Source organism: Rana temporaria, chromosome 1 (assembly GCF_905171775.1).
Source record: "Rana temporaria chromosome 1, aRanTem1.1, whole genome shotgun sequence".
Taxonomy (NCBI): Eukaryota; Metazoa; Chordata; class Amphibia; order Anura; family Ranidae; genus Rana; species Rana temporaria.
This window is the reverse complement of record NC_053489.1, coordinates 88,653,538-88,681,170: the sequence shown is the minus strand read 5'-3', so window position 1 is coordinate 88,681,170 and position 27,633 is coordinate 88,653,538. Positions and strand designations below refer to the sequence as shown.

Below are 27,633 nucleotides of genomic sequence, written 5' to 3'. Positions count from 1 at the left end.
AAAGCTGAACAGTGGTTAATAAAGGAAAACAAATTCGAATTTAGTAACACTTTAAATCTGTTTTTAGTAATCCCTGCATCAAGCAATGTGATGACTGGACTTGTAACATAAAAGTTATTCTGCCAACTTCAGGTGATGGGACACTTGCAAAAAAAAGACAGGAAGTCTCCACTAGTTATAAGCCCCCCCCTATTAGGCAGTGCTTCACAGTTTTTGTAGCAAGCTATGAGTATAAACCATAAGGCCCCTTCCACACATGCCTACAGATTTTCATCAGTTCAGTCAGGAAAAACAGATCAGTTTACATCAGCTCTTTACATCCACTGAACCACTTGAGTAAATATTTTGGTTTTCATTAGAGCTACAAGATTCTGGATAAAAAGAGAATCATGATTTTTTTGCTTAGAATAAAGATCACGATTCTCATGGCGTAACATCTTTCACATTATCCACAAAAAATTGGGCTAACTTTGGTGTCGTTTTTTTATTCGAGTGTAATTTTTCTCCCAAAAATTGTGTTTGAAAAACCACTGCGCAAATACCGTGTGACATAAAATATGGCAACAACCACCATATTATTCTCTAGGCTCTCTGCTAAAATATACATATGTATGTATGTATGGGGGGTTCTAAGTAATTTTCTAGCAAAAAATACTGACTTTAACTTGTAACTAGGGTTGTACCGATACTAGTATCGGTACCGATACTGAGCATTTGCGCAAGTACTTGTACTCGCGCAAATGCTCTCGATGCTTCACCGATACTTTTTTTTTCTTTTCCTCTGAGTGGAGGCAGAGAGCAGAGCAGTCCTCGGGTATGTATAACATGCCACTGGAGGAGAGCTGCTGCCGCTCCCCTGCCGTCTAGGTTTTTGGCGCTCAGGGAACATAACGGCTTTTATTTGAATAGCTGTGTGTTCCCCGCCGTGCGTCATAGCCCCTCCCCCTTGTCCGGGCACTTTGATAGACAGATCACCCGTCCCAGGATTGGACGGGTTATCTGTCTATCAAAGTGCTCGGACAAGGGGGAGGGGCTATGACGACACACAGCGGGGAACACACAGCTATTCAAATGAAAGCTGTTATGTTCCCTGAGCGCCAAACAACTAGACGCGTGGGAGACCTACATAAAGCTGATATTGGGAGACACAAGGCTGCATTTGGGGGGAGACCTGCACAAAGCAGATATTGGGAGACACAAGGCTGCATTTGGGGGGAGACCTGCACAAAGTAGATATTGGGAGACACAAGGCTGCATTTGGGGGGGAGACCTGCACAAAGTAGATATTGGGAGACACAAGGCTGCATTTGGGGGGAGACACAAGGCTGCATTTGGGGGGAGACACAAGGCTGCATTTGGGGGGAGACACAAGGCTGCATTTGGGGGGAGACACAAGGCTGCATTTGGGGGGAGACACATGGCTGCATTTTAAAAACAAATTATCGGTATTCGGTATCGGCGAGTACATGGGGAAAAAAAGTATCGTACTTGTACTCGGTCCGAAAAAAGTGGTATCGGGACATCCCTACTTGTAACCAACAAGTGTCAGAAAAAGGTTTAGTCTTTAAGTGGTTAAACTGCCCTCATCTACAGACAGAAGTTCATTCCTTTTGATTTAAGAATTATCTCTCTGCGCTGAGGAATGTTGTCTCTTTTATTTTTTTGGACAGCCCTGGCTCTGCACTGAGCCAACCGTAAGACTTAAAAGCCCCCTCACTGTGTGTACATCTCTTCTCCTCTCCTTGCACACACTGGCATCACCAAGACAAAAAATTATACATTTGGAAGCTGCATGACCCTTTCTTGGGCCTTCTGGGAAGCACAAAAAGGGAATCCAAATGGCAGTAGTTGACTTCAGGTTACACCTAATAGCACAAACTGCATCCATAGTGTGAATAACTTTTTTACCTCTGTCTCAGGCTTAGAACCGAAAGACAGCAAAAATAAATCCTAGTTGAGATTGAATGAAGAGTTTACCATATGTAAAAATGACGGCTGAGGCCGTAGAACCACCTTGTCACAGAAGATGCCCTGTTTCCCTTGATGTACTCCAAGAAAATAATTTTACAGGGAAACCTAAAATTCCATTTTAGCGACCCCTACATTAAGCAATGTAATGACTGGATTTGGTACAAAAAATAATTATTTTATGAGGCTGAGCTTCAGTTGTTTATCTCTACTTTTAGTTTTTCCATTTTGGCTGGCCATTTATGTCAGTATGTTGTGCTTCTAGGCAGAATGTGTATTTGGTTGTCAGATATGTTTTTTTTGTTTTTTTTCCTGTAATAGCTACTATTCATTTATTTGACTTTCTAGGTTCTAAGAAGAGATAAAGTGGATGTACCCTTGGTAAGTGCCTTTTTACCCTTTCTTCTATCATTTGGTGCTGGATTGAAATCCCTTTGTGTCATTTATAGTGAGCATGTGTATATAGTATATATCTACCTCTGTTTTTGGAATTGCTTGATGGACCTGTGACTGAGAAAGGTGCAGCCAGGACAGGCTGTGGTGTTGGTGGCTTTCTAAAGGTGGATGCCCTGGCAGCAGCAGGTTCTGTATTGTTATTAAAAAAAAAAAAAGGCAGCTTACTAAAAACTGCATGTACTTATCCAGCACATACCACAGCACAAAAAATAAATAAAAATAACAATCCTTCCAAGACTTTGAGGCTTGTCAGAGGTGTGTGCAGCCATCTTTGAACTAATTTTATGTAGATTTGGGAGAAATATTTGTTTCTTGTATTGGACGTGCATTTATTCTGTAATATTTATCATACAGAAGCATCATTTAATAATTTGTAAATGGGGCAACCATATCAGACTTCTGGTTTATGAACTTTAAAGCGGTAGTAAATGGAGAAGGAAATTGGGGGAAAAAAAGGCCAGTCCTCCTGCAAGATAATGTGCTAGTATGCACATTATGAGAGACTTGCCTTACAACTAATCCCTCCAGCAGCGTGCTGTCCTTGCTGACAGGGCTTCCATCTTCACTCGGACTTCTGGGTTTGCAGGCTATGGCTACCTGAATGGCCGTGCTGCGATGATGTAGAGTCTCGGGCCACGGCACACAGCGCTGAAGGAACGGCACAGGTATGCCGTTCCTTCAGAGCACATACGCTGGTCACATCACTGGCGGATGCTCACTGGCATATCTCCGAAAACGGTATATGTTTAGGAGATATTCATTTTACCTAAGGTAAGCTTTATTATAAGCTTGCCTGTGGGTAAAAGTAGAATAAATAAGTTTACTACCACTTTATGTAAGTGATCAGCAGCTTTGTTGTTCAGTAAGTCCTTCTGTAGACTTTGCAGATCATTTTATTAACCCAAACTATACACTTTTCTGTGCAGCTCAGCATGCCATTTACCACATTGGCAGCTACGTTGCCCACTCCTTTAGAACCGGTTATTCCAGCTCTTGCCCCAGTCCTGCCAGCTCTCACACCTGCCATACCAGCACTCGCTGATCTGCAACAGCCACCATTAATGGGAAATGTAGACCCCACAAAAGTGGACGAAATCAGAAGAACGATTTATGTCGGAAATTTAAACTCGCAGGTATTTCTGTTTTAATGTAGTCTCGGTTGCACAGCTTTCATGTCTGTCTGTCTATATTTACATGTTGTATATTTGCTGTGTATTAATTTTTCTTGGATGTATGTTTGCAGCGATACACTATCACCGTTTACATATGAGCGCGGGACCTATGTATGCGTTTGCATTTGCACGTAAACACGGGGGGACAGAGGCGCTTTAAATTGATTTGATCAGATGCTCTACAAGCTGAAACCAGAAATGATTAAATCCTCACCGTTTCCTCTTCACTAGTCACAGAGAAGGGGTGGACACAAATTTACCACCTCCTCCTTTGTGTTCACCGGATTCTGCAGAGAGCCTGGGGGGCGGTGCCGGGGGGGGGGGGGGGGGTTCTCCCTTCTGCGCCTTTTAGACATGATTGAGCAACTGTAGAGCCGACCAGATCACTTTTACAGAAAAGGCCGTTTCCAGCTGAAAAAACTGATGCCAGGTTCATGGTATCTATTGGTGCTTCCTGCCGATGACGTACATACAGTTGTGCTCATAAGTTTACATACCCTGGCAGAATTTATGATTTCTTGGCCATTTTTCAGAGAATATGAATAACACAAACTTTTCTTTCATTCATGGTTAGTATTAGCTGAAGCCATTTATTATGAATCAACTGTGTTTACTCTTTAAATCCTAATAAAAACAGAAACTACCCAAATTACCCTGATCAATACTTTACATACCCCAGTTCCTAATACCGTGTTTTGCCCCCATTTAAAGTGTTACCCCCAACATTTTATATTTCTGATATGAGCCTGCTGTACCATGAAAAGTATGCTGTTCTCTTTGTATTGCTTCTTTTGTGTGAAATAGCTGGTAATCCTGCCAGTCCCTCTGCTTTCCTATTGATGAAAATACCATACCAAGGCATGAAAACTAAAGGATGCAGGAAGCTGTTATCAAGCACAGTTTGCTTGTACTTCTATGGTCAGACTTCTACGAACACGCTCTTCAGGAAATTCATTGTACTGCTCTCACTCTGCCTTTTTTTTATTTTTAAATGGCGAGAAAAAAAATATTTTGTCAATGGTAAGGTTTCACATATATATTAAGTAAAAAGTGCAGCGCTGTGTGATTTAAAATGAATAAATATGTAACACGAATAAATGTGAAACATAAAATAATATCCTAAAGTCCTGAAATGAATCGGTGTATCAAAAAAAAAAAAAAAAATAGATGTGCAGATAAAAAGGAAAAAGGGGGAAATCCCCTAAGACCAAGAAAAAAAAAAAGAATATAGTCCTGTGCCGGTGCAAAGTAAAAAAATAAGTCAACCTGAAGTTTGAAATACTCCAGACAGTGTCGGGGAAGGGTGCCACTCCTCGTGTTGATCTTGGTGTGTGGTGACGTCTTAGGCCCCGCCTGATGCGTTTCATCATAGATCACGTTGTTGGGGATGGGCCATAGGAGCACTGCTCACAATAAATATCTATGGAAGGCCAGCAAGATTGCCATACTGAGCATTGGCAAGTTGCCCTCAATGCATTAGAATGATACGGTGCATTTGACGAAAGGCAACAAAACCCTAACTAGCTCCATCTATTGTCCTGGGTTTATTAACACTTGAAGTCTTTAGTTACAGTGAGTGAGGACTCTTCTGCCCACAGTTCCACAGTTCATGACTCACAGTTCAGAACTACTGTGAGTCATGTGACCCAGAATTGGCTTCTTATGTGACCTGAACTGGAGAGAAATGTTGTCTACAGCTGTCATGTAGTTTTCACACCCGGTATCTAAATAGAATGCATCAACCTCATGTATCTCTAAGTTGTGTTTTTTTTTGTTCTAGGCAAATGTGAATTTACACTCTAAATGACTTGCACTCATTCTTCAAAAGTTTTTTAAATCGTCTGTGTTGACAACTTGTTTTTGTCCTTCACTTATCCTGCAGACTACAACAGCTGAGCAACTTCTGGAATTCTTTAAGCAAGTTGGGGATGTCCGTTTTGTTCGTATGGCTGGTGATGAAACTCAGCCAACGCGATTTGCTTTTGTAGAGTTTTCTGACCAGAATTCAGTGACGCGAGCCCTCACATTCAATGGAGTTATGTTTGGTGACAGACCCCTTAAGTAAGTGACTTTTAGGCTGTTTTCTGAAATTACAGTATTCTATATTGTATGGAAATTGCAGAAATTGGCCAAATGGATACAATCAATATTCTGTCTCAGGGCAGTGTCATGGTCAATTACAGCAGAATTTGTTTTCATGTTGTCCAAAGTGAGGTAATCCCTGGTTGTCACCAGCACTAGTGTTTTCTTGGTAGGATATTTCCTCTTACTGTTGTGGGGACAATCCAAAATGTTGAATCTTCTTTTATTTTTACCTTCGATTGTAACAGTAAACATAACAGAGGATGACTCTTCCCAAAGGCACAGACGGCAATAAAAACTTGACAGGTTTCATAGTTACATAGTTAGTCAGGTTGAAAAAAGACACAAGTCCATCCAGTTCAACCACAAAAAAACAAAACAAAAAAAAAACACAGTACAATGATACAATCCTATACACCCAACTCCACACCCACAGTTGATCCAGAGGAAGGCAAAAAACCCCAGCGGAGCATGATCCAATTTGCTACAGCAGGGGAAAAAATTCCTTCCTGATCCCCCGAGAGGCAATCGGATTTACCCTGGATCGACTTTACCTACAAATCTTAGTACTCAGTTATATTCTGTACATTTAGGAAAGAATCCAGGCCTTTCTTAAAGCAATCTACTGAGCTGGCCAGAACCACCTCTGGAGGGAGTCTGTTCCACATTTTCACAGCTCTTACTGTAAAAAAACCTTTCCGTATTTGGAGGTAAAATCTCTTTTCCTCTAGACGTAAAGAGTGCCCCCTTGTCCTCAGTGTTGACCGTAAAGTGAATAACTCAACACCAAGTTCACTGTATGGACCTCTTATATATTTGTACATGTTGATCATATCCCCCCTTATTCTCCTCTTCTCAAGAGTGAATACATTCAGTTTCTCTAATCTTTCCTCATAGCTGAGCTCCTCCAATCCTCTTAACAGTTTGGTTGCCCTTCTCTGCACTTTCTCCAGTTCCCCGATATCCTTTTTGAGAACTGGAGCCCAAAACTGAACTGCATATTCCAGATGAGGTCTTACTAATGATTTGTACAGGGGCAAAATTCTATATCTGTCTCTGGAGTCCATACGTCTCTTAATACAAGAAAGGACTTTGCTCGCTTTGGAAACCGCAGCTTGGCATTGCATGCCATTATTGAGCTTATGATCTACCAAGACCCCCAGATCCTTCTCCACTACAGATCCCTCCAGTTGTACTCCCCCTAGTATGTATGATGCATGCATATTCTTAGCCCCCAAGTGCATAACTTTACATTTATCTACATTAAACCTCATCTGCCACTAAGTCGCCCAATTAGACAGAGCACTGAGGTCGGCTTGTAAATTGGCGACATCCTGTAAGGACGTTATTCCACTGCATAGCTTGGTGTCATCTGCAAAGACAGAAATGTTACTTTTGATTTCAGACCCAATATCATTTATAAATATATTGAAAAGTAAGGGTCCCAGCACTGAACCTTGGGGTACACCACTGATAACCTTAGACCATTCAGAGTAAGAATCATTAACCACGACTCTCTGAATTCTGTCTTTCACAAACTGATATATCCAATCCTGTAGACCTTACCTTGCACATGAGCCGTGTGTGCGGAACTGAACTGAGGTGTTCTAATCCCTCTCGGTTCTATTCAAAAAATAAATAAAAAGTAATCTCATCTGTCAGTCAACATGTTGGAGCTTAAACACAACATGGAAAAACACGAGAGTAAACAAATCTGCACACCCCAAAAATAGTTTAAAAAAAAATGGAAGAGTTCCCCAAGGGGTTTTTTTTTAGCAGCAAAATGACTATCAAAGGGTAAGTATTCAATATTTTTTTATTAAAAGTGTAAAATACTAATTTTACAAGAATTTTTAAATATGAGCTCTGGTTGTAATATGCAGCAACCAAAAAAAATCCATTGATAATTAATAAAAATGCACATTTCAAAAATGTGTTATTGCATTACATTTGTACATTACATGTAGCTTCTGACAAGTTTGCTGTGCCTAAAGCAGTGTCTGCATCCGACAGAGTTGTCTCTGTAGCCAGAGGTGTTCCAGGACCTATATAACAGGGCACCAAATGTGGGCTCACTGGCTTGCAGGTTTAAAGAAAAACTGTGCCGGTTCATCTCCCATGTACAGGAATCCTCTAGTGCAGGCGTCGATCAGGTAGACTGTAAATATGTTATCTCCTTCCAACAGCTGCACCAGTGGTTTGGCTTTAACCACTTGGCAACTGCACGCCGTCAAATGACGGTGGGCGGAATACCCTATTGTTCTGACAGGACGTCATATGACGTCCTGTCATTTAAAGCCGCTAGGGGGCGCCGGCGGCGCGCGCACCCGTCGTGTTACTGGGAACACAATGCGCGTGGCCGCCGGGCACCCGCGATTGCCCAGTAACTGAGCAGGACCGTGGATCTCTGTGTGTAAACACAGAGATCCACGTCCTGTCAGGAAGAGGAGACCGATGCTGTGTCCCTTGTACATAGGGACACAGATCGGTCACCTCCCCCAGTCACCACCCTCCCCCTACAGTTAAAAAACTCACTAGGCTACACATTTAACCCCTTCCCCGCCCCCTAGTGGTTAACCCCTTCCCTGCCGGTCACATTTATACAGTAATCAATGCATATTTATAGCACTGTTCACTGTATAATGTGAATTACTGCAATCTTTTGTGACATGTCCCAGAAGATTGCAGTGAGGGAGGGGGGAGAGGTGAACTTTCCGCGTGACGCCAGGAGAGGAAGTGGGAGCTGGGTACCTGTCAGAACCAGGTACCCGCTCCCCCCCACCACACAAAAAAAAAAATTACATGAGTGCTTAAAGCGGTAGGACTCCACTTTAAAGTCTTATTCTTTTAAGACTTTTGTTCAGGGAGTTTCTCATGCACCTCCCACTGTTTACTCCTCTGTGACTTTATGGGACCTGACTCTGGTTCTCTCTGTTTTTCAAAACCTGCTATTTTAAACCTATTAGAGACCACCTCTCTGCTCTCAACAACATGGTGGTGTTTTTTGTCACCATTACCTCTTCCAGGTGAGTGTTTTAAAGCAGAACTTCACTGAAAAATTTAAGTTCCGCTATTCCTCCTTTTTCACCCCCTTCTACTTTTCAAGCATAACTTTTTTTTTTTTTTTTTATTGTCCGGTACACACTCCCCAGGTACACTGAAAATGCATAGGCTGGCTTCCCATACTCAGCATGGCAGCACTGTCCTAACCAATTGACCTTGGTTAGGACAGCGCTGGATCTTTGGACAGGTAAATGTATTTTTATTAAAAGTTGGCAGCTACAGTATTTGAATCATCTTGTATCTGGCAGTAAAGATTTAAGACTTCTGTGTCCCTCAATGGACTCTAAAAAATTACATTTTACAGTGAGTACAAATACCCTATTTTTTCTATTCAGAATCAATCATTCTAACAATGCAATTGTGAAGCCCCCTGAATTGACCCCACAAGCTGCTGCAAAGGAGTTAGAAGAGGTGATGAAGAGGGTACGAGAGGCACAGTCATTGATTTCTGAGGCCATTGAGCCAGGTATGTCACTTTCCTTCCACATCTGGGTGAATTGTATTTTCCAGTGTTGAAAAATGAATTCTGCTATACACTGTACTAGTTAAAGATGATTTGAATACTTTTTTTTTTTTACAGTACTAATTCATTATAAGTGTGTGCTGTCCGATCTGGTCCGCAGACTGCCGGTGTCAAGGGCTGATCACTCTCTCGTGATCGCTGTATAAGAGATTACATGCGAGTGGCCGTGATTAGCTGTGGAGGCAGCTTCCCATTGCTTTAATTGGGGCTGCCTCTTACAGCTGATCGTGGGAACCCCTGCTGCAACTAACCGGTATGCGGTTGCATTCGCACTTTAAGGTTTTCATCTTTGCTTTTCATTTTGGCAATGATGGCATGACCTTAATTAGGGAAAAACATTTTAGGAACCTGTCTGTCAGGCACTGACATTTAAAAATAACTGGGAACCAGTATAAAACTCGTCAATAGTTTTAGCCAAGACAAAGTTTGTCTCCCATGATGCAATATAGACGTTCCCTATTTTTCCATGCATGAACTGTGTTGTTGACTGCTCATGACAGGGGGCTAAGGGTTGGAGACACGCAAAATGCATATGCTGGAGACGTATTGGCAGCTTTCCTATTGCAGTATGAAAGGCAGAGCTGTTCTATTTAGCAATTTCAGCAGCTCCACATTTTATAACCATATTCTGCTATTCATTTAACCTCTTGCTGGTTGTGCAATGCATATATGCGGCACCAAGATTGGTGTACCTTAATGACTAGCCACCACACGTGTCTAGGGCAACCGGTGGTTGTGTGCTTCCAGCACATTGACCAAGCATTCACTGACAGCTTATAGTTCAGGCTTCTGATTGGGAGTCTCGGGCTTCCACTCATGTTACTGCTGTGAGAGCCAGTCAGTTTTCACTTGAAACAGAAGCCTCAGCGTGAAGGACTTAAATTTTATCTAATCTTAGCTTTTCTTTTAAACATATATTTGAATCATCTTGGGATCAAATGTTATTAATGTGCTTTGCTGTTTTTTCTTTTTTTGCATTCTTTTTTTGTTTTTATTCTGAATAATAGAGCCTGCTAAATCAGTTGAAAGGGTATTGCTGCAACACTCCAAATCACGCTCACCGTCTCGCTCCAGATCCCAATCTAGTTGGAAACGTTCACACTCAAAGCACAGGTATATTAAAGTGGAGACATAATGGTTTTGGATTCTTTTTTTGGTAATGTACATATTCATCACTACGGATGAGCTTCGAGTACGAGTCGAACTCATGTTCGTCTCGAACATTGCCTGTTCGGCGAACAACGAACAGTTTGGGTTGTTCGCGGCAAATTCGAAAAGCCGCGGAACACCCTGTTGAAGTCTATGGGAGAAATCTAAAGTGCTAATTTTAAAGGCTGATATTCAAGTTATTGTCCTAAAAAGTGTTTGGGGACCTGGGTCCTGTCCCAGGGGACATGTATCAATGCAAAAAAAAGTTTTAAAAACGGAAGTTTTTTCGGGAGCAGTGAATTTAGTAATGCTAAAAGTGAAACAATAAAAGTGAAATATTACTTTAAATTTCGTACCTGGGGGGGGGGGGGGGGGGGGGGGTTGTAAAGTTAGCATGTGAAAAAGCGCATGTTTCCCATACTTACAACTGTCACTGCACAAAGTGTCATTTCTGAAAGGGAAAAAAAGGCATTTAAAACCGGACTTGCAGCTATAATGAATTGTCGGCGCTGGCAATTCATAGGGAATTTTTTCATAAAGAAAAAAAGCGTAGGGGTCCCCCCAAATTCAATTACCAGGCCCTTCAGGTCTGGTATGGATACTAAGGGGAACCCCGCCGCCAATTTTTAAAAAAATGACGTGGGGTTCCCCCCAAATATCCATTCCAGACCCTTTATCCGAGCACGTTAACCTGCCCGGCCGCAGAAAAGAGGGGGGAAAAATGCGCCCCCCCCCTCTCCTGAACCGTAACAGGCCACATGCCCTCAACATAGGGAGGATGTCCCCATGTTGATGGGGACAAGTGCCTCATCCCCACAACCCTTGCCCGGTGGTTGTGGGGGGTATGCGGGCAGGGGGCTTATCAGAATCTGCAAGACCCCTTTAACAAAGGGGACTCCCAGATCCTGCCCCCCTCCTATGTGAATTGGTAATGGGGTACATTGTACCCCTACCATTTCACGAAGGAAGTGTAAATAATTGTAAAAAAACACACACACACCGTAGGAAAAAAGTCCTTTATTAATAATAAAAAAAAAAAGGAAAAAAATCCAGCGGTGGTAATCTACTCGGTCCCGGCTCCAACGTTGTCTGTATCCAGCAACGGGTGATCTCCTCTCCGGTCCAGCGATGAGAAGATCCAGAGCACCATCGCCGGCCTTCTCTCTCCGCCGGACACTGCCCGGCGAATGAGCGGCTGGAGCTTTGACATTTCTTATATTTGTGAGGCGGGGCCACCGTCACGTGACCCCGTCCCCCTCTGACGCAAGGGGGAAGCCTGGACTTCCCCAGTGGCGTAGCAGAGGGTGTGAAAATGACAATTGTCCCAAAAATGTGTAAAAATTGTCCGATGTGTCCGCCATAATGTCGCGGTCACGAAAAAAATCGCTTATCGCCGCCATTAGTAGTAAAAATTGTCGCTCTATTTTTGTTTATAGAGCAAAAAATAAAAACCGCAGAGGTGATCAAAATCCACCAAAAGAAAGCTCTATTTGTGGGAAAAAAAGGACGTCAATTTTGTTTGGGAGCCACGTCGCACGACCGCTCAATTGTCAGTTAAAGCGACGCAGTGCCGAATCGCAAAAACTGTCCGGGTCCTGTACCTGCATTTTGGTCCAGGTCTTAAGTGGTTAAACAGAACGAATCCCTATGTAGAAGTAAAGGCAGGGTTCGCTGTGGCGTGCTGGTTTCATTCCATATTGTGCTCTAGCTAGTACCAGACACAGATATTAGAAATAGATTTTTAGATGTAACAGATATACAGTATGGTATTTTCTATAATCAACAGTAATTCAAATGTGGCTGCTGTTGGCACAGAATTAAATGGGAAAAAAACATAATTTTTGTTGTTTGGATCAAATTTTTTAGAGTTTCTGGAATACTTTGTTGCATTCTAGCGGTCCTTGTTTCATACTCGATAAATGAGTTCAAGTGTTCGTTACAAGTTACCTTATAATTGCCCTATTACGTATAAAGGGCGTAATGTACTAACGTTTTTTTTTAATGCTGTTCATTGTTGTCTTTGCTGTTTAGAAGTCGATCACATAACCGTTCTCGGTCCAGACACAAGGAGCGACGGAAATCTAAGAGTCCTCACAAGAAACGCTCGAGATCTAAAGAGCGACACAGATCAAAAAGCAGATCGCGCTCCAGGTAACTGAAATGCTGTGATAAGACACCATGTGTTTTTTAGGGCAAATCAGTCTTTTACATTATTTTTTAATAATGTGATTGGCTTAAAGTACATCTTTTTAGGCAAATGGTTTAATACAAAGCTGAGATACATGTTTGTGAACCATTTTTATTACCTATTGCGCTCCACCCAAAAGGGGAAGTTCCACTTTAAGCACCACCGCCCCCCCCCCCCCCCCCCCCAAAGAAAATATGCCACATTTGGGTTGTAATTTCTGGGGCGAGAACAGGTACCTAGTTTTGACAGGTACCCGCTCCCACTTCCATTCTAAGCAAGCTACACTTTTTGCAGCTGCTGACTTTTAATAAACACAAAAATAAGTGGAGCTCCGCTTTAAGATTTTTGTTCTGATGATCCAAGCATGTCTGCCAGTCAACATAGCCAGGTTTTTTCTTTTTTACTTCCCTGCAGACTACAGTTTGAGAAGTCCTGTGCTGAGAGAGATGTGGGGCTGCCATTGCTAAGCCACCCAAGGGTGTGAACAGTAAAGGTGCAGCACCTTGTAAAGGCCATTTACCTTTGCTCTTCTCTCTTGTAAGCATGTGAGAATGATGGCAAGAGTTGTGCAAAACCGTAGTCCTGGCGGATTCAGTGCGGACTCCTTCTCCTAGTCTGACTGTTGCTGTGTGAAATATTTAGATTGATGACTAGACAAATTAATATATATGCTGATCTAAATGTTTTCTCAGCTAGTGCCCTTTATTCAGGTTGGCCCTGCAATCTAAGGTTTAAAAATGTAATTTGTAGCATACGTCAGGTACTTACTGGCACCACAATATCTTAAACAGAATTACCTTAAAGAACTGTCACGTACTCTTTAGACCATCAGAATGTGTACAGTTAGTGTGAAAATATCTAGAAACTCCGAGGAGCCCATTATGCACTTGTCCAGATTTGGCAGATTCTCTTCTGTTGAGATCAGTGAAAAAGTATCAAAATACAGGTCAAACTGCATTGTAATCGACTTTTAAAATGATTGGTACAACACACAGCAAGGTATGTGAACATGCATTAATGCATGGATGAACACGTTATTGTGGGTTATGCAGTGAGTGTTGATGCATTGTCATTGATTTGGGAGAAAGAGCAACAAAGTGCATTAGGGGACGCCCCTTGGACTTTAAAGAGGAAGTAAACCCTGATGGGGTTTACTTCCTCTTTAGCCCACTGCAAAGCCTGCAAATGAAAAGCATAATGGGCTAGTATCAGTGTAGGCTTTGATGTAATCGCTACTGTGTTTTTAATTTATAACCTTGATGAATAACATCCCTTTTCCACCTGTTTGCCTATGTTTGATTTAAAACTAGCCGAATATGTCTCTGAGTATGCAATTTTTATTTTTGTGCGTTGATGGCATTACTGTGTAAATGCCAAACTTATGATCTATGCAATTCGTCTGCTTTTAGGTAGCTCTTTGGGTACCCAGGGGAACCCCACTTTTTCCTTCAGAAAGGCCTAAAGCACCGTACAAATGTATTACCGTATTCTACAGGATGTCTAGCTCCAGCAGTTTGCATAAAACTTTATAAAATCGAGAGAGAGAATACAGTTACAGTATAATTCAATACAAGAGGGGTCAGAGGGCCTTACTAGTTAGAGCTTACAGTCAAGTCATACAAAAGATAACGATTAGGTATGATTTAATGGAGAAAGTAAAAGTACAGTCCATTGGTTAAAGGCAGACACTGGCTGAAAATCACTCAATGGGCGATTTGTTGGCTGACTCCCATCAATGACAAAATCAAAGACGTGGAAAATGTTCAGCCCAGAAGTAGATATTTTTGATCGCTGCAGCTGGAGATAAATCCATCTGCACTTTTGGAGTAGATGGAGGAATCTAATTTTTCTTTGATTTTTCTTAAAGCTGTCCACTGAACAAAAAAAAAAATCTAGGAACCTCTGGTCCACTATATCCCAACAAAGGTGTCCTCGGCTTTTAGAAACCAATTTCAGATCATGTGTACTTTAAATTCTAATCCTATTATCTTGTCAGAATCTGAGAATAGCCAGACCAGGGTTCCCCCCCCCCCCCCCCCCCTTCTCAGTCCTCAAGTGTTGATGGCCCACTGCTTGTTGCAGGCCAATATTACTCTTTGCCTAACACAAATGGGATGATTATATAAGCAATTCTGATTCGTACAAAGCATCTTTACCCTTGGCACTGCCGCTCCATTGTATACATTGATGAGCCATAACTAGAGGTCGACCGATATGGGTTTTTCTCTGGCCGATGCCGATATTTAGAAATTGCGGCGGCCGATGGCCGATATATGATGCAGTTTTTTCTTTTGGGCCGATATGTTGGGCAGATTAAAAAAAATTAAAAAAATCCCCCTTCATCCCATAAAATCTAACAATTGGACCCCTTTCACACTGGGGTGTTTTTCAGGCGCTTTTGGGCTAAAAATAGCACATTTAAAGTGCCTGCAAAATGGCTCCCCTGCAGTCTGTGTGAACGCCCCGCCCCGCTAGCAGCCGAATAGCGCCTGCCCGCTCCAGTGTGAAAGCAGCGGAGTTCCGCCGGGAAAAAAAAATATTAAAAGTCAGCAGCTACAAATACTGCAGCTGCTGACTTTTAATATATGGTCACTTACCTGTCCTGGGCGCCTGCGATGTCGCCACCTGAAGCCAATCTCTCCCTCGGCTCTCGGGTGCTGCCCCGGCCATCTTCAGTAAGGGAATCAGGAAGCAGGCACAAAAACAGGTAATCAAAACTTTTGGACGAAGAAGAAAAAAATAATAATAATGGGCTAACTTTACTGTTTTAGTTTTTTTTTTTATATTCATCAAATTGTATTTTTCCCCCAAAAATTGCGTTTGAAAGACCGCTGCGCAAATACCGTGTGACATAAAATATTGCAACAACCGCCATTTTATTCCCTAGGGTCTCTGCAAAAAAAAAATATATACAGTGCCTTGCAAAAGTATTTGGCCCCCTTGAACTTTGCGACCTTTTGCCACATTTCAGGCTTCAAACATAAAGATATAAAACTGGGCGTGCAAAATTATTCAGCCCCTTTACTTTCAGTGCCGCAAACTCTCTCCAGAAGTTCAGTGAGGATCTCTGAATGATCCAATGTTGACCTAAATGACTAATGATGATACATAGAATCCACCTGTGTGTAATCAAGTCTCCGTATAAATGCACCTGCACTGTGATAGTCTCAGAGGTCCGTTTAAAGTGCAGAGAGCATCATGAAGAACAAGGAACACACCAGGCAGGTCCGAGATACTGTTGTGGAGAAGTTTAAAGCCGGATTTGGATACAAAAAGATTTCCCAAGCTTTAAACACCCCAAGGAGCACTGTGCAAGCGATAATATTGAAATGGAAGGAGTATCAGACCACTGCAAATCTACGAAGACTTGGCCGTCCCTCTAAACTTTCAGCTCATACAAGGAGAAGTCTGATCAGAGATGCAGCCAAGAGGCCCATGATCACTCTGGATGAACTGCAGAGATCTACAGCTGAGGTGGGAGACTCTGTCCATAGGACAACAATCAATCAGTCGTATACTGCACAAATCTGGCCTTTATGGAAGAGTGGCAAGAAGAAAGCCATTTCTTAAAAATATCCATAAAAAGTGTCGTTTAAAGTTTGCCACAAGCCACCTGGGAGACACACCAAACATGTGGAAGAAGGTGCTCTGGTCAGATGAAACCAAAATCGAACTTTTTGGCAACAATGCAAAACGTTATGTTTGGCGTAAAAGCAACACAGCTCATCACCCTGAACACACCATCCCCACTGTGAAACATGGTGGTGGCAGCATCATGGTTTGGGCCTGCATTTCTTCAGCAGGGACAGGGAAGATGGTTAAAATTGATGGGAAGATGGATGGAGCCAAATACAGGACCATTCTGGAAGAAAACCTGATGGAGTCTGCAAAAGACCTGAGACTGGGACAGAGATTTGTCTTCCAACAAGACAATGATCCAAAACATAAAGCAAAATCTACAATGGAATGGTTCACAAATAAACATATCCAGGTGTTAGAATGGCCAAGTCAAAGTCCAGACCTGAATCTAATCGAGAATCTGTGGAAAGAACTGAAAACTGCTGTTCACAAATGCTCTCCATCCAACCTCACTGAGCTCGAGCCGTTTTGCAAGGAGGAATGAGCAAAAATTTCAGTCTCTCGATGTGCAAAACTGATGGAGACATACCCCAAGCGACTTACAGCTGTAATCGCAGCAAAAGGTGGCGCTACAAAGTATTAACTTAAGGAGGCTGAATAATTTTGCATGCCCAATTTTTCAGTTTTTTTATTTGTTAAAGTTTGAAATATCCAATAAATTTCGTTCCACTTCATGATTTTGTCCCACTTGTTGATTCTTCAAAAAAAATTATAGTTTTATATGTTTGAAGCCTGAAATGTGGCAAAAGGTCGCAAAGTTCAAGGGGGCCGAATACTTTCGCAAGGCACTGTAAATGTGTGTGTGTGTGTGTATATATATATATATATATATATATGTGTGTGTGTGTGTGTGTGTGTGTGTGTGTGTATGTATGTATGTATGTGTTTGGGGGTTCCAAGTGATTTTCTAGCAGAAAATACAGGATTTTTAATTGTAAGCAACAAGTGTTAGAAAAGCTTTAGTCTTTAAATGGTTAAACTGAGAACTTCTACACATGGAGTTCAGTTCATTGATAAGTTGCAACATTGGCCCAGATTCACAGAGAGCAGGGAGCACATTACGCCGCCATAGGGCAAACAATGTACGCTACGCCAACACAGCGCAGAGAGGCAAGCACTGCATTCAGCAAGCCAGTGCTCCCAGCGGTGCACCAGCGTGGTGTGGGTTTCGAAGGCGCACAACAGCGTAGGTGAAAGTGGGCGTGACCCCATGCAAATGATGGGTCGAGCGCCAGACGGGTACGTATTACGAACTGCGCATGCTCCGTGACGACACAGCACCCCCATGCGCCTGCTCGCAACCACGCCGGCACAACTGCCTAAGCTACGCCGGATCACTACGTACTCCGTGAACATAACGTACTCCCAGCCAGACACACATCCAACGCAAAATACGCCGGCTTGTGTTCCCTGGTGCAGACCTGTGCATGTCTGTTGCCGGGTTGCACCTTCTTTATGGGGCATGACTTTACGCCGGACATACAACTTCCGCACATCTCGCGTAGCATGCGCCGCACGTACGTTCGTGAATCGCCGTATTTCCCTCATTTGCATATTTGAATGGCTAATCAATGGGAGCGCCACCATGCGTCCAGCCTAAATGTGTGCCCACCCTACGCCGGCAAGTTACGTCGGCGGGGTGAAGCCTGTTTTTAGGCGTATATTAGTTTGTGGGTCTGGTGCACAGATACGACGGCGCACATTTGCACTTAAGTCGGCGTAACTTGTTCTACATCGGCTTAAGTGCTTTGTGAATCTGGTCCATAATATTCTTTTCTCAAACTTGGCAGGCTGCCCAGAGACAAGTGCTCCAAGGGAAACTTCATCCAACTTGCAAATGACTTCTGTATCATAGAAGTCAATGTAAGTTGTGCTGAGTAAATCGGCTTTTTAAAAAAAAAAAAAACAATCGGCCGATGCTGATTAATTAAAAGTGCCAAAAATCGGCCGATATTGGTCGACCTCTAGCCATAACCTTATGACCACTCATTTAATATTGAGTAGCCTCCCCCCACTTTAGCCACCAAAATTGGCGTGGAGGCTTGGACACCAAAAGACCTATGAAGGTGTGCTTTGGTATCTGACACCAAGCTGACAGTACCAGATCCGTTAAAGCGGAGGTAGGCCAATTTTTTTTTTTTTTTTTAAAGTCAGCATATTCTTTAAGGGAATCGGGGAAAGTGAAGCCTTGCCCTACTGCGCATTCCAAATGGTCCCTGCTGTTTTCTGGGACCCGTGTGTATATTTGTGGGGAAAAAAAGAATGCCAATTTTGTTTGAGAGCCACGTCGCACAACCGCGCAATTGTCCGTTAAAGCGACGCAGTGCCGAATGGCAAAAAGGGGAAAGGTCCTTAACCTGCATATTGGTCCGGGTCTTAACCGGCTATGGGAACCAGCATTAAACTTTTCAGCAATTTAACTACAGTAGCTCTTCTGATGAATTGGACTACATGGGCCAGCCTTTCCTCCCCACGTGCATCAGTAAGCCTTGGCTGCTCATGATCCTGTCGCCGGTTCGCTAGTTTTCCTTCCTAGGTCCACTTTTGGTCGGTCCTGACAACTGCAGACTGGGAACATCCTACAAGAGCTGCAGTTTTGGAGTTGCTTTGACCCAATCGCTCAAATCCTTATACTTGCCCTATATTTTTTTCTACTTTTTAACACATAAACATCAGGGACGCTGCCTAATATATACTAGCCACTTTCAAATAATGTTATTCACTTTACCTGTCGGTGGTCATAATATTATGGCTGATCTGTGTGAATTTCATACAGTTTTTTGTTTTTTTCTGTAAACTCTTAAGAACAGTGTGTAAAATCGTCACCTGTTTCTAAAGCCTAGCCATACATGGATTGAAATTTGGCCAGTTCAGCAAGGACCAGATGAATTTTGATCCATGTATGGACTAGCTGGCTGTAACGAGGTCTCACTATCGTTTGACTTCTGTACTATCGCCCTGTTGGGTCTTTCCTGAATGATCAGCCACTGGCTATAGCCAGAAACGCTGATCATTGTAAAAATACAACGGCTCAATGGGAGTGATTCCCCCATTCACATCGAATGTGTGGATGGAAAAATCACGTACGGGACTGCCTAAGAGAAAAATACAATGTTTGGAATCGGCATTTACTGTATGGTAGGGCCGAAACAACTAATCGATTAATCGACAACTAATCGATTATGAAATGAACCGATTACAATTTTCATAATCGATTAATCAGACAGTAACATAAAGGGGTTAAAAAAAATAAAATTAGCCCTTTATAGTACAAAAAAGCAAATCGCTACTGTAAATATTACTTTCACTGTCCCACGGTAAAAAAATGAACCCTTTACAGTAGCGATTATTTGCTCTTTTTGTACTTATTTTTGTTTTTTTAACCCCATTATGTTACTAAACATCTCAGGCCTGAATTCACAGCTCTGTATTTTGGTGCTTTTTGCAGAAACACACTACAGTTCATTTACATGTTTTCCTATGGGACGCGTTCACATCCATGATTTTTTTTCAGCTGCTGCGTATTTGGAAAGGGCAAGGACTTTTTAACGCAAAACGGTGCATTTTTGTTTTTTTTTTGGTTCAATATACTTCAATGGAGAAGCTGCAAAAATGCATGTAATGTGTTTTTGCGGCAATTTGTGTTTTGTAATCTGCCCAACAACAAATTGTCCCAACAACAATTTATTTTTTTTAGGCTATTATCCGATTAATCAAAACAATAATCAGCCAACTAATCGATTATGAAAATAATCGTTAGTTGCAGCCCTACTGTATGGTCAAAGTCATGCATCACACATCATTGCATGTTTTCTGTACTGAATTGCGGTCATATGATTTGCTGTTGGGCTGTTTGCGTTAACGAGAAGGTGTAACTAATAAAGTGACCGCTGATGTTTCATTAGTACTAGACTAACACTTCAGCTGATTACAACACTTTGAAAATCGTATTTTAAAGTCTTTGATTGTAGATTTTATTTGATGTTTTAGAGAGAAGAAGAGAGACAAGGAGAAAAGTAAAGCTAAGGAAAAGGAGCGAACAAAAGAGAAAAATGATAAAAGAAAAAAAGAGAAAAGGTCTCGTAGCCCCTCAAAGGGCCACTCATCTGTAAAAAGGTCCCGCAGTGTTAGCAGGTATGACATCACTCTTTTATTATTATTTTGTATTGTATTTGTATTCTTCTACATAATGGTGATGCAGACAGTGGTGCTTTACAGGTATAAACAAAGTTACCTGCTCCGTGCAATGGTTTTGCACAGATCAGCCCCAATCCTCCTCTTCTCGGGTCCCCATTCGGCACTCCTGGCTCCTCCCCCATGACCTGTGCCCATGATGGCAAACTGGTTGCTATGGGGGGCACTGGTGCATGCTCGCTCCAGAGCCTCATTTAATGCGTCCATAAGACGCATAGAGCCACGGCTCGGCCCTGCCCCCACGCTCTCCTCATTGCCTCACTGGCTGTGATTGACAGTAGTGGGAACCAATGACTCTCGCTGCTGTCTCAGCCAGTGAGGAGAGGGAGTCCTGGGACAGCCACATTGCTGGTTCGAGAATGAGGCTCTGGTAAGTATTGGGGGGGAAGCATCACACAGAAGGTTTTTTTTACCTTCATGCTCTTTCTGCCTCCCCTACAGTGCAATACCTTGCAGTTAGAAGAAAGGTACAGTTACTGATTTTTAAAAGGTCGTGTTTATATGCATATGTGTGTGTATATGTACTTTGTTTATATATATATATATATATATTTTTATATATATATATATATATATATATATATATATATATATTGTGTGTGTGTACAGGAGTGTATGTATGTACATGCATTAGAGCTGCACAATTAATCGTTAAAGAGTGATTTCTTCGTACGTGCACATTCAACAAAAAAATTATAGTTGTGCATTCAGCTTTTGTCTGACGAAAAGGTGAAATCGGCTGTCGAAAAGCACTGTACTAACGATCTGAAAATTGTCAGACAGCTCATATAAATTTTTCCATCCGATTTTCATATTGTCCTTGAGATCAAATAAATGTAACTTCGGTCTGTAAATGAGGTCAGTTTAACCACCAGAAACCCAGGACTAAAGTGCTAAACCACTTAAAGCCAAACTTTTCTCTTGGGGGGGGGGGGGGGGGGGAGAATCATCAGGAAGGTTTCTTTTTATTTTATTTTTTTTATTTGAATGCAGAAGAGATGCACTTTGGGGTTGATTTACTAAAACTGGTGCAGCTCTGCACAGAAACCAATCGGCTTCCAGGTTTGTTGTTTTTTGTCAGTTTAATTGAACACGCTGACGTTAGAAGCTGATTGCCATTCCCATGCACAGCTACTCCAGATTTTGCACACTTGAGTTTTAGTAAATCAACCCCCTTAATGTCTCTTCTACAATAAAAGTATGGTCATTATGAAATTCAGGTCCAGTGAATGTAGGAATTGTACTGTCAGTGATACCTTGAGGTTCTTGTACTAGAAGCTGACCATAATGCCCATCTTTGGGACACGCTACTTATCTGTGACCTTAGTACTTTTCCTGCCAGGCACTGTCCACTTGCATACCACATTGCAGATTTACCCCTTATGATGTTAAAGTTTTTGTTTCTTTGTATAAAGGCTTTATACACATCTGACTTGTTTAGCGTGATCGAAATTGTATTTATAGATCATTTTAAACATCTATTAGGTCTGTCCTCGCAATTCTAGTTATTTTAGGATGTCATTTTTTATTTTGCTTGCAGAGAAAAGCGTAAAAGGAGAAGTCGAAGTGTTTCCAAATCACCCCGAAATTCCAAAACCGTAAAAAGGGTTTCTAGGTCTCCTACTCCTAGAAGGTAGTACTTGGATCATACTTGTCATTGACTAAACACGTGTTTCATACATTTTGTTGGCAAATGTTTTTATCATAGTACAGGGCTAGTTTTTGCAAAGCTTTTGGAAGGGTTTTCTTGCTACCTTTGACGTCGTATCTATGCGCCTGATTCTTAATGCTAGATATGCCTGAAATGTGGCTTCATCCGACCGACGTAAGTTTCCTACGCTGTCGGAGCCTGGGCCCATATTTACGCTGGCCGCAAGGGGTGCTTCCATTGATTTACGCGTCGAATATGCAAATGACCGAGATACGCCGATTCACGAACGTACTTGCGCCGGTCGCAGTAGTATACGCCGTTTACGTAAGGCGTACATCCGGCGTAAAGTTATTCCACCTATAGGAGGCGCATCCCATGCAAAGGTATAGACGACGGATCAGCCGTGGTATTTTACGTCATTTACGTAGTAGTACGTGAATGGGGCTGGGCGTAGGTTACGTTAACGTCGTACGCATTGAGCCGTCGTATCTTGGGGAGTATCTTCGACGTGATTCTGAGCATGCGCGCGCATGTGCTGTTCGTTCGGACCATCATTTGCATGGGGTCACGATTCATTTAAATGGATCACGCCCACACTCCACCTACTTTGAATTAGGCGGGCTTACGCCGACAGATATAAGTTACGCAGGCGCAACGTTGGGAGCAAGTATTTTGAGAATACTGTGCTCGCCGCTCTACACTACGTTGGCGTAGCGTATATTCCATATGCTACGCCGGCATAACTATACGCCTACGTATGTGAATCTGGGCCATTGTGTGTGTGTGTGTGTGTGTGTGTGTCTCTCTCTATCTCTATATCTATCTATCTTTATATTGACACCAGTTCTGTACTCAAGAAGCTTGCAATCTAAGCTCCCTAACGCACATTCATACACTTACTAGGGCAAATTTATACAGGCCCCAGTAACCTACCACAGGGCTCAAAATTTCAAGTCCTGAGCCACCAGCCAGGCCTTAAGTTGCTCGCCACCAGTTGCCCCACCCCTAAGTCCACCCCTAAATACACCCTTGTAAATAATCTCATGAAATTACACTGTTTAAATGTTTTATGCAGAATTAAGTTCCAAAAATAAATATTAACAACGTTATTAACAATATTAACATAAAGCATATCAGTACCCATGAAATGCATTTCTGTGCCCTATCATCACTTCAGACTCACAATTACCTAGATGATGGCACACACCGGGCATCTCCTGTGTGTTACGGAGCTGGGTCTGTGTTTTGCGGCACGGTGTAACAAGGTCCCACCCCCCAGACTGGCTTGTTTCATAGGTGGAACAGTCAATCCATCTACCGTATTTTCCGGCGTATAAGACGACTTTTTGGATGCAAAAAAATGCATCCAAAGTCTGGGGTCGTCTTATACGCCGGGTACGGTCTCCGTGCAGCTGCGATCGTCATAATTTCAAAGCTGCGCGCCGTCTTCTCAGCACGTCCTCGCTGTCCTGTAATTGGCGGAACAGAAATCTTCCCAGCAGCGCCTCTGTTCTGTTTTCCGCCTATCACGGATGCCTTCTCATCCTCGGACGAGATGAGAAGGCATCCGTGATTGGCGGAACATAGAACAGAGGCGCTACTGGGAAAATGTGTGTTCTGCCAATCACAGGACACGCTGAGAAGATGGCGCGCGGCTTTGAAATCATGGACGCTCGCAGCAGACGGAGACTGTCACCGGCCTGCAAAACGTGAGTGATGGCACAGTGGGGGGGAAAGTGGGGGCATGCAATGTGATGGCACTGTGGGGGAATGCAATGTGATGGCACTGTGGGGGAATGCAATGTGATGGCACTGTGGGGGCATGCAATGTGATGGCACTGTGGGGGCATGCAATGTGATGGCACTGTGGGGGAATGCAATGTGATGGCACTGTGGGGGAATGCAATGTGATGGCACTGTGGGGGAATGCAATGTGATGGCACAGTGGGGGCATGTGATGGCACAGTGGGGGCATGTAATGGCACAGTGGGGGCATGTAATGGCACAGTGGGGGCATGTAATGGCACAGTGGGGGCATGTAATGGCACAGTGGGGGCATGTAATGGCACAGTGGGGGCATGTAATGGCATAGTGGGGCTTGAAAAAAAGGGGGTAGTCTTATACAGTGAGTATATCCCAAAACCAAAAATTTTCCTGGAAAATTAGGGGGTCGTCTTATACGCCGGGTCGTCTTATACGCCGGAAAATACGGTACTATTACACGAGCCTGTCTAGGGGGGGTGGGACCTTGTTGCTCCGCCGAAGACACAGACCCAGCTCTGTGACACGGAGATGCCTGCTGTGTGTGGTACAAGAGGAGGAAGAGAGGGAGGGGAGTGCTGCAGCCTCTGCTCAAAGTGGCACCAGGACAGTCCAGCCCTGCTGCTCTGTGTCCTCCGGCTGACAGTTTTCTGGCTGATCACTTCAGCCAGGAAATAGTCAGCCTGGTCCGTACCTGCATCTCACTCGCCCTACACTAAATTCCACTCGCAAAATGCTAGCATGTGAGTGGAATTTTTGAGGGCTCACCTACCAGCATGTCTTTGGAGTGTGAGAGGAAACAGGAGTACCTGACGGAAACCCACACATACAGGAAGAACATGCAAACTCCACGCAGATAGTTTTGTGTCGTGGTTGGAATCGAACCGATGACCCCAGTGCTGCCAGGCAGAGGTGCTATCGACCAAACCAAGCCACTGTGGTTCCTTACATATTAACTCATGTTGCGTTACGGGCCAGTCCGCACCATAGAAACGAAGTCTGGATACTTTCCAGGTGCTTTTCTGCATGCACGCTTTTAATGCATTTTTGATGCAGTCGAGTGCAATTATCCCCCTTCTTAACCTTCAAATAAGGACGTGTTTCACATGTGGATGTTTTTGGTGCTTTCTGGTGAATTTTGATGCTTTTTACAGCGTTCCATTACAGTCCAGCACAGGAAAAATTCAGTATGTTCTACTTATTTTTTTATTTTTCTGGAACTGCAAGCACTGATGTGAATTATGACATTAAAAACAATATAACCTAAATTCCATGCATTTTTGATGCAATAAACCGCACTAGACCTTTAGGAATTGACCTATTTTTAGAGATTGTTTTACCTTATTGTGTTGGAGTGTGTTGCTGCAGCATAATGGTGTAAATTGACCCCTATCCTGATTAAAAGAATAAGGATTAGATTGGCATGTATGTTTGTTTTTTCATATGTCGTTTCTAGAACAGCTGGGAAAGTCTGCTGGGATTTTTTTTTTTCCAAATACTGTAATTCTGTATGACAGTTATTTTTATAGTGCAGTGGCACCTGAAGATTGATGAAAAGGTTTATTTTTTGAAAAATAGTGAAGATAATTTTTTTTTTTTTTTTAGGAAAAGGAGCACATAGCAGTTCTACAGTGGGAATGTAGAAGACAAAAATGAAGGGATCTCTCAGTATGTTGGGATCTATAAACTAAATGAGGACGGTACAGAAGGAAAAGCCAAAGTGGACTGAATCAACTGTGGGCACGGCTCCTCTAAGGACTCTTCGGTTGGCTTCACCAAGTGGGCATTATATGATGTCCTTACCACAACACTCTGTACGTCTTTTTCATTAGTAACTGTTTACCACAGTGTGATGGTAAGCTTATGAACTTATGAATTGAATCACAGGACTCTTCTTCATGTTCCAACATCTTTGTGAAGTTTTTAAACCAAATTTGTGCTAATGACGGCCACCTTGTGAGTCCATTCGGTCTGTTTTTTTTTTTTTTTTAACACTATGGTGCAATCATTGTGAAGAATTGAGGTTTAGGAAAGTTGTATATAAAAGTTTTCTTATTTTATCTGCTCATTATTTTCACAAAGCATACAACTGCAACTGACCAATAATTGTTCCCAAAAAACTTGTAATGTTACATGTTGACATTGGAGACATTGTGTGCTCTGCAGATAACCATGTGAGGATGTCATTTTTTGTGACCTTTTTTTACTAAGTTTATGTTCATAAAATATGAACACCAATTTTTGATTGGGCTGACCCCATGATATTTGAGTAGACCAGGCATGTCAAGGCATGAAGCAGTGGGCCAAATTGAGTGGAATAAATCCTTCAAATGGCTGCACTATGTCTCCCAAGGACCACACCAACATAACTTAAGTAATTAACGTTTATATAACGATTGCAAAATTATGATTTGGAGTATAACCATTCTTGCACTGAAAACAGCTTGAGTCTAATTACATTTTAGAACTTCTAGGCAGCCCATACGTGATTCAGTTTTGGTGGAATGAAAGAAAATCGCTCGATTTCCCCCATCAACATAGTGAGGCCCCATTCACAATTGAGCATGTTGTAGCTTGTAGGTCGAACCTTAAATACGCTCAACAAGCAAAAACCTACTATTTGTTTAATAGCCTTTGTTGACATCTGAGCGTTCTGTCGCTTGTAGCAAAACGATTGTCGCTCGAAAAAGTGCACAAGCTACTTTTTGGACAGAATGGAGTTTTTGTCCCCCTAGAATTTAATGGAAATGCCTGAAAAGTGCTATATGACCATTTTTTAAGCAGGTGGTTTAATTTCTGCTCAAACAGCAGCTCCCTGCCCATTTTTCAGCAGCACATCTTTTAGTTGAGAAACGCCTGCCAAAAGCTGGAAAGAACTTGCAATTTTGCTTGCGGAAATAAATAATAAAAAAAAAACAATCGAAAACCCGGGACACTTAGGTGTGACTGTAGTAGTTGATGGAGGAATGCCTCCCACAGTGCCATTGTGTTCTGCCGGCGGTGTGGGGAGCCTTAAGTTCTTATTCTAGCCCATTCAATAGAATTGACGCCTGTAAATGCATTATACACTTTTAGAAGCGCCAGGCATTTTTTTTTCTTGCCTCAAAGCTACAGTCACCAAGAGCAAAGGCCTCTAAGACAGCTGCTCAGGACAACACCCGGTGGCATGAAGGGGGGATATTTACAAGGAGGAGCTGCCTGCAGTATACACAACATTACACGTCACCAATGTGTACTGCTCCAAAAAAAAATAAAAGGAGGGAAAGACCAACTGAGGGCTGCATGTGGCCTAGTTTGACATGCCTGGTGTAACGGTCAGGGGTTAACACCGTTGACGATATTCCATTCCACCAACCTAAGACAGCTTATCGACACTCCACAATCCGGCGACACGACCCATACAGATTTCCCCCCCAGAAACGAGACACACAGCTCTGTTTGAGGTTCAAAACAGGGAATTAATCTTTATTGCAAGCACATGGTAACACATTTCTCTTCAAAACACATCCCTCCCACCCTTGGGAAACAGGGTGGGTTAAATTGTCCAATGACAATGGTGATACAGGTCAGGTGTGTTCAAACTTCTCCTTTAGTAAACAGTCTTAGCAGGGGGGGGGGGTTGCTGGAGTGATCCCCCCCCCCTTTCCTCACAGCAAGACACTTAAACATACCATAATAGGCAGCCAGGCTGTCTACCAAGCTCTAATCCACATCACCACAGTAGCAGACTAAATTGGCACAATAGAATGCAATCACACCCCACCTCATCACAGCAAGCTTAATAGTA

The 27,633-nt window shown here is 42.6% G+C and overlaps 1 protein-coding gene across 2 annotated transcripts in view; it reads left to right on the top strand.

Annotated features, from left to right (window-relative positions):
- Window positions 1-27,026, top strand: part of SREK1 (splicing regulatory glutamic acid and lysine rich protein 1) — a 78,624-nt gene extending 51,598 nt beyond the window's left edge. The window contains exons 4-12 of one of the 2 annotated variants that reach the window (XM_040340050.1): window positions 2,317-2,349; window positions 3,351-3,557; window positions 5,479-5,657; window positions 9,077-9,207; window positions 10,272-10,377; window positions 12,445-12,564; window positions 20,231-20,374; window positions 21,975-22,067; window positions 25,452-27,026. In XM_040340050.1, the coding sequence (XP_040195984.1) occupies window positions 2,317-2,349; window positions 3,351-3,557; window positions 5,479-5,657; window positions 9,077-9,207; window positions 10,272-10,377; window positions 12,445-12,564; window positions 20,231-20,374; window positions 21,975-22,067; window positions 25,452-25,467 (1,029 nt within the window). In that variant the 3' untranslated portion in view covers window positions 25,468-27,026. The remainder of the gene's footprint in view (window positions 1-2,316; window positions 2,350-3,350; window positions 3,558-5,478; window positions 5,658-9,076; window positions 9,208-10,271; window positions 10,378-12,444; window positions 12,565-20,230; window positions 20,375-21,974; window positions 22,068-25,451) is intronic. The other variant, XM_040340056.1, reaches the window with a different exon arrangement.
- The last annotated feature ends 607 nt before the right edge of the window (window positions 27,027-27,633 follow it).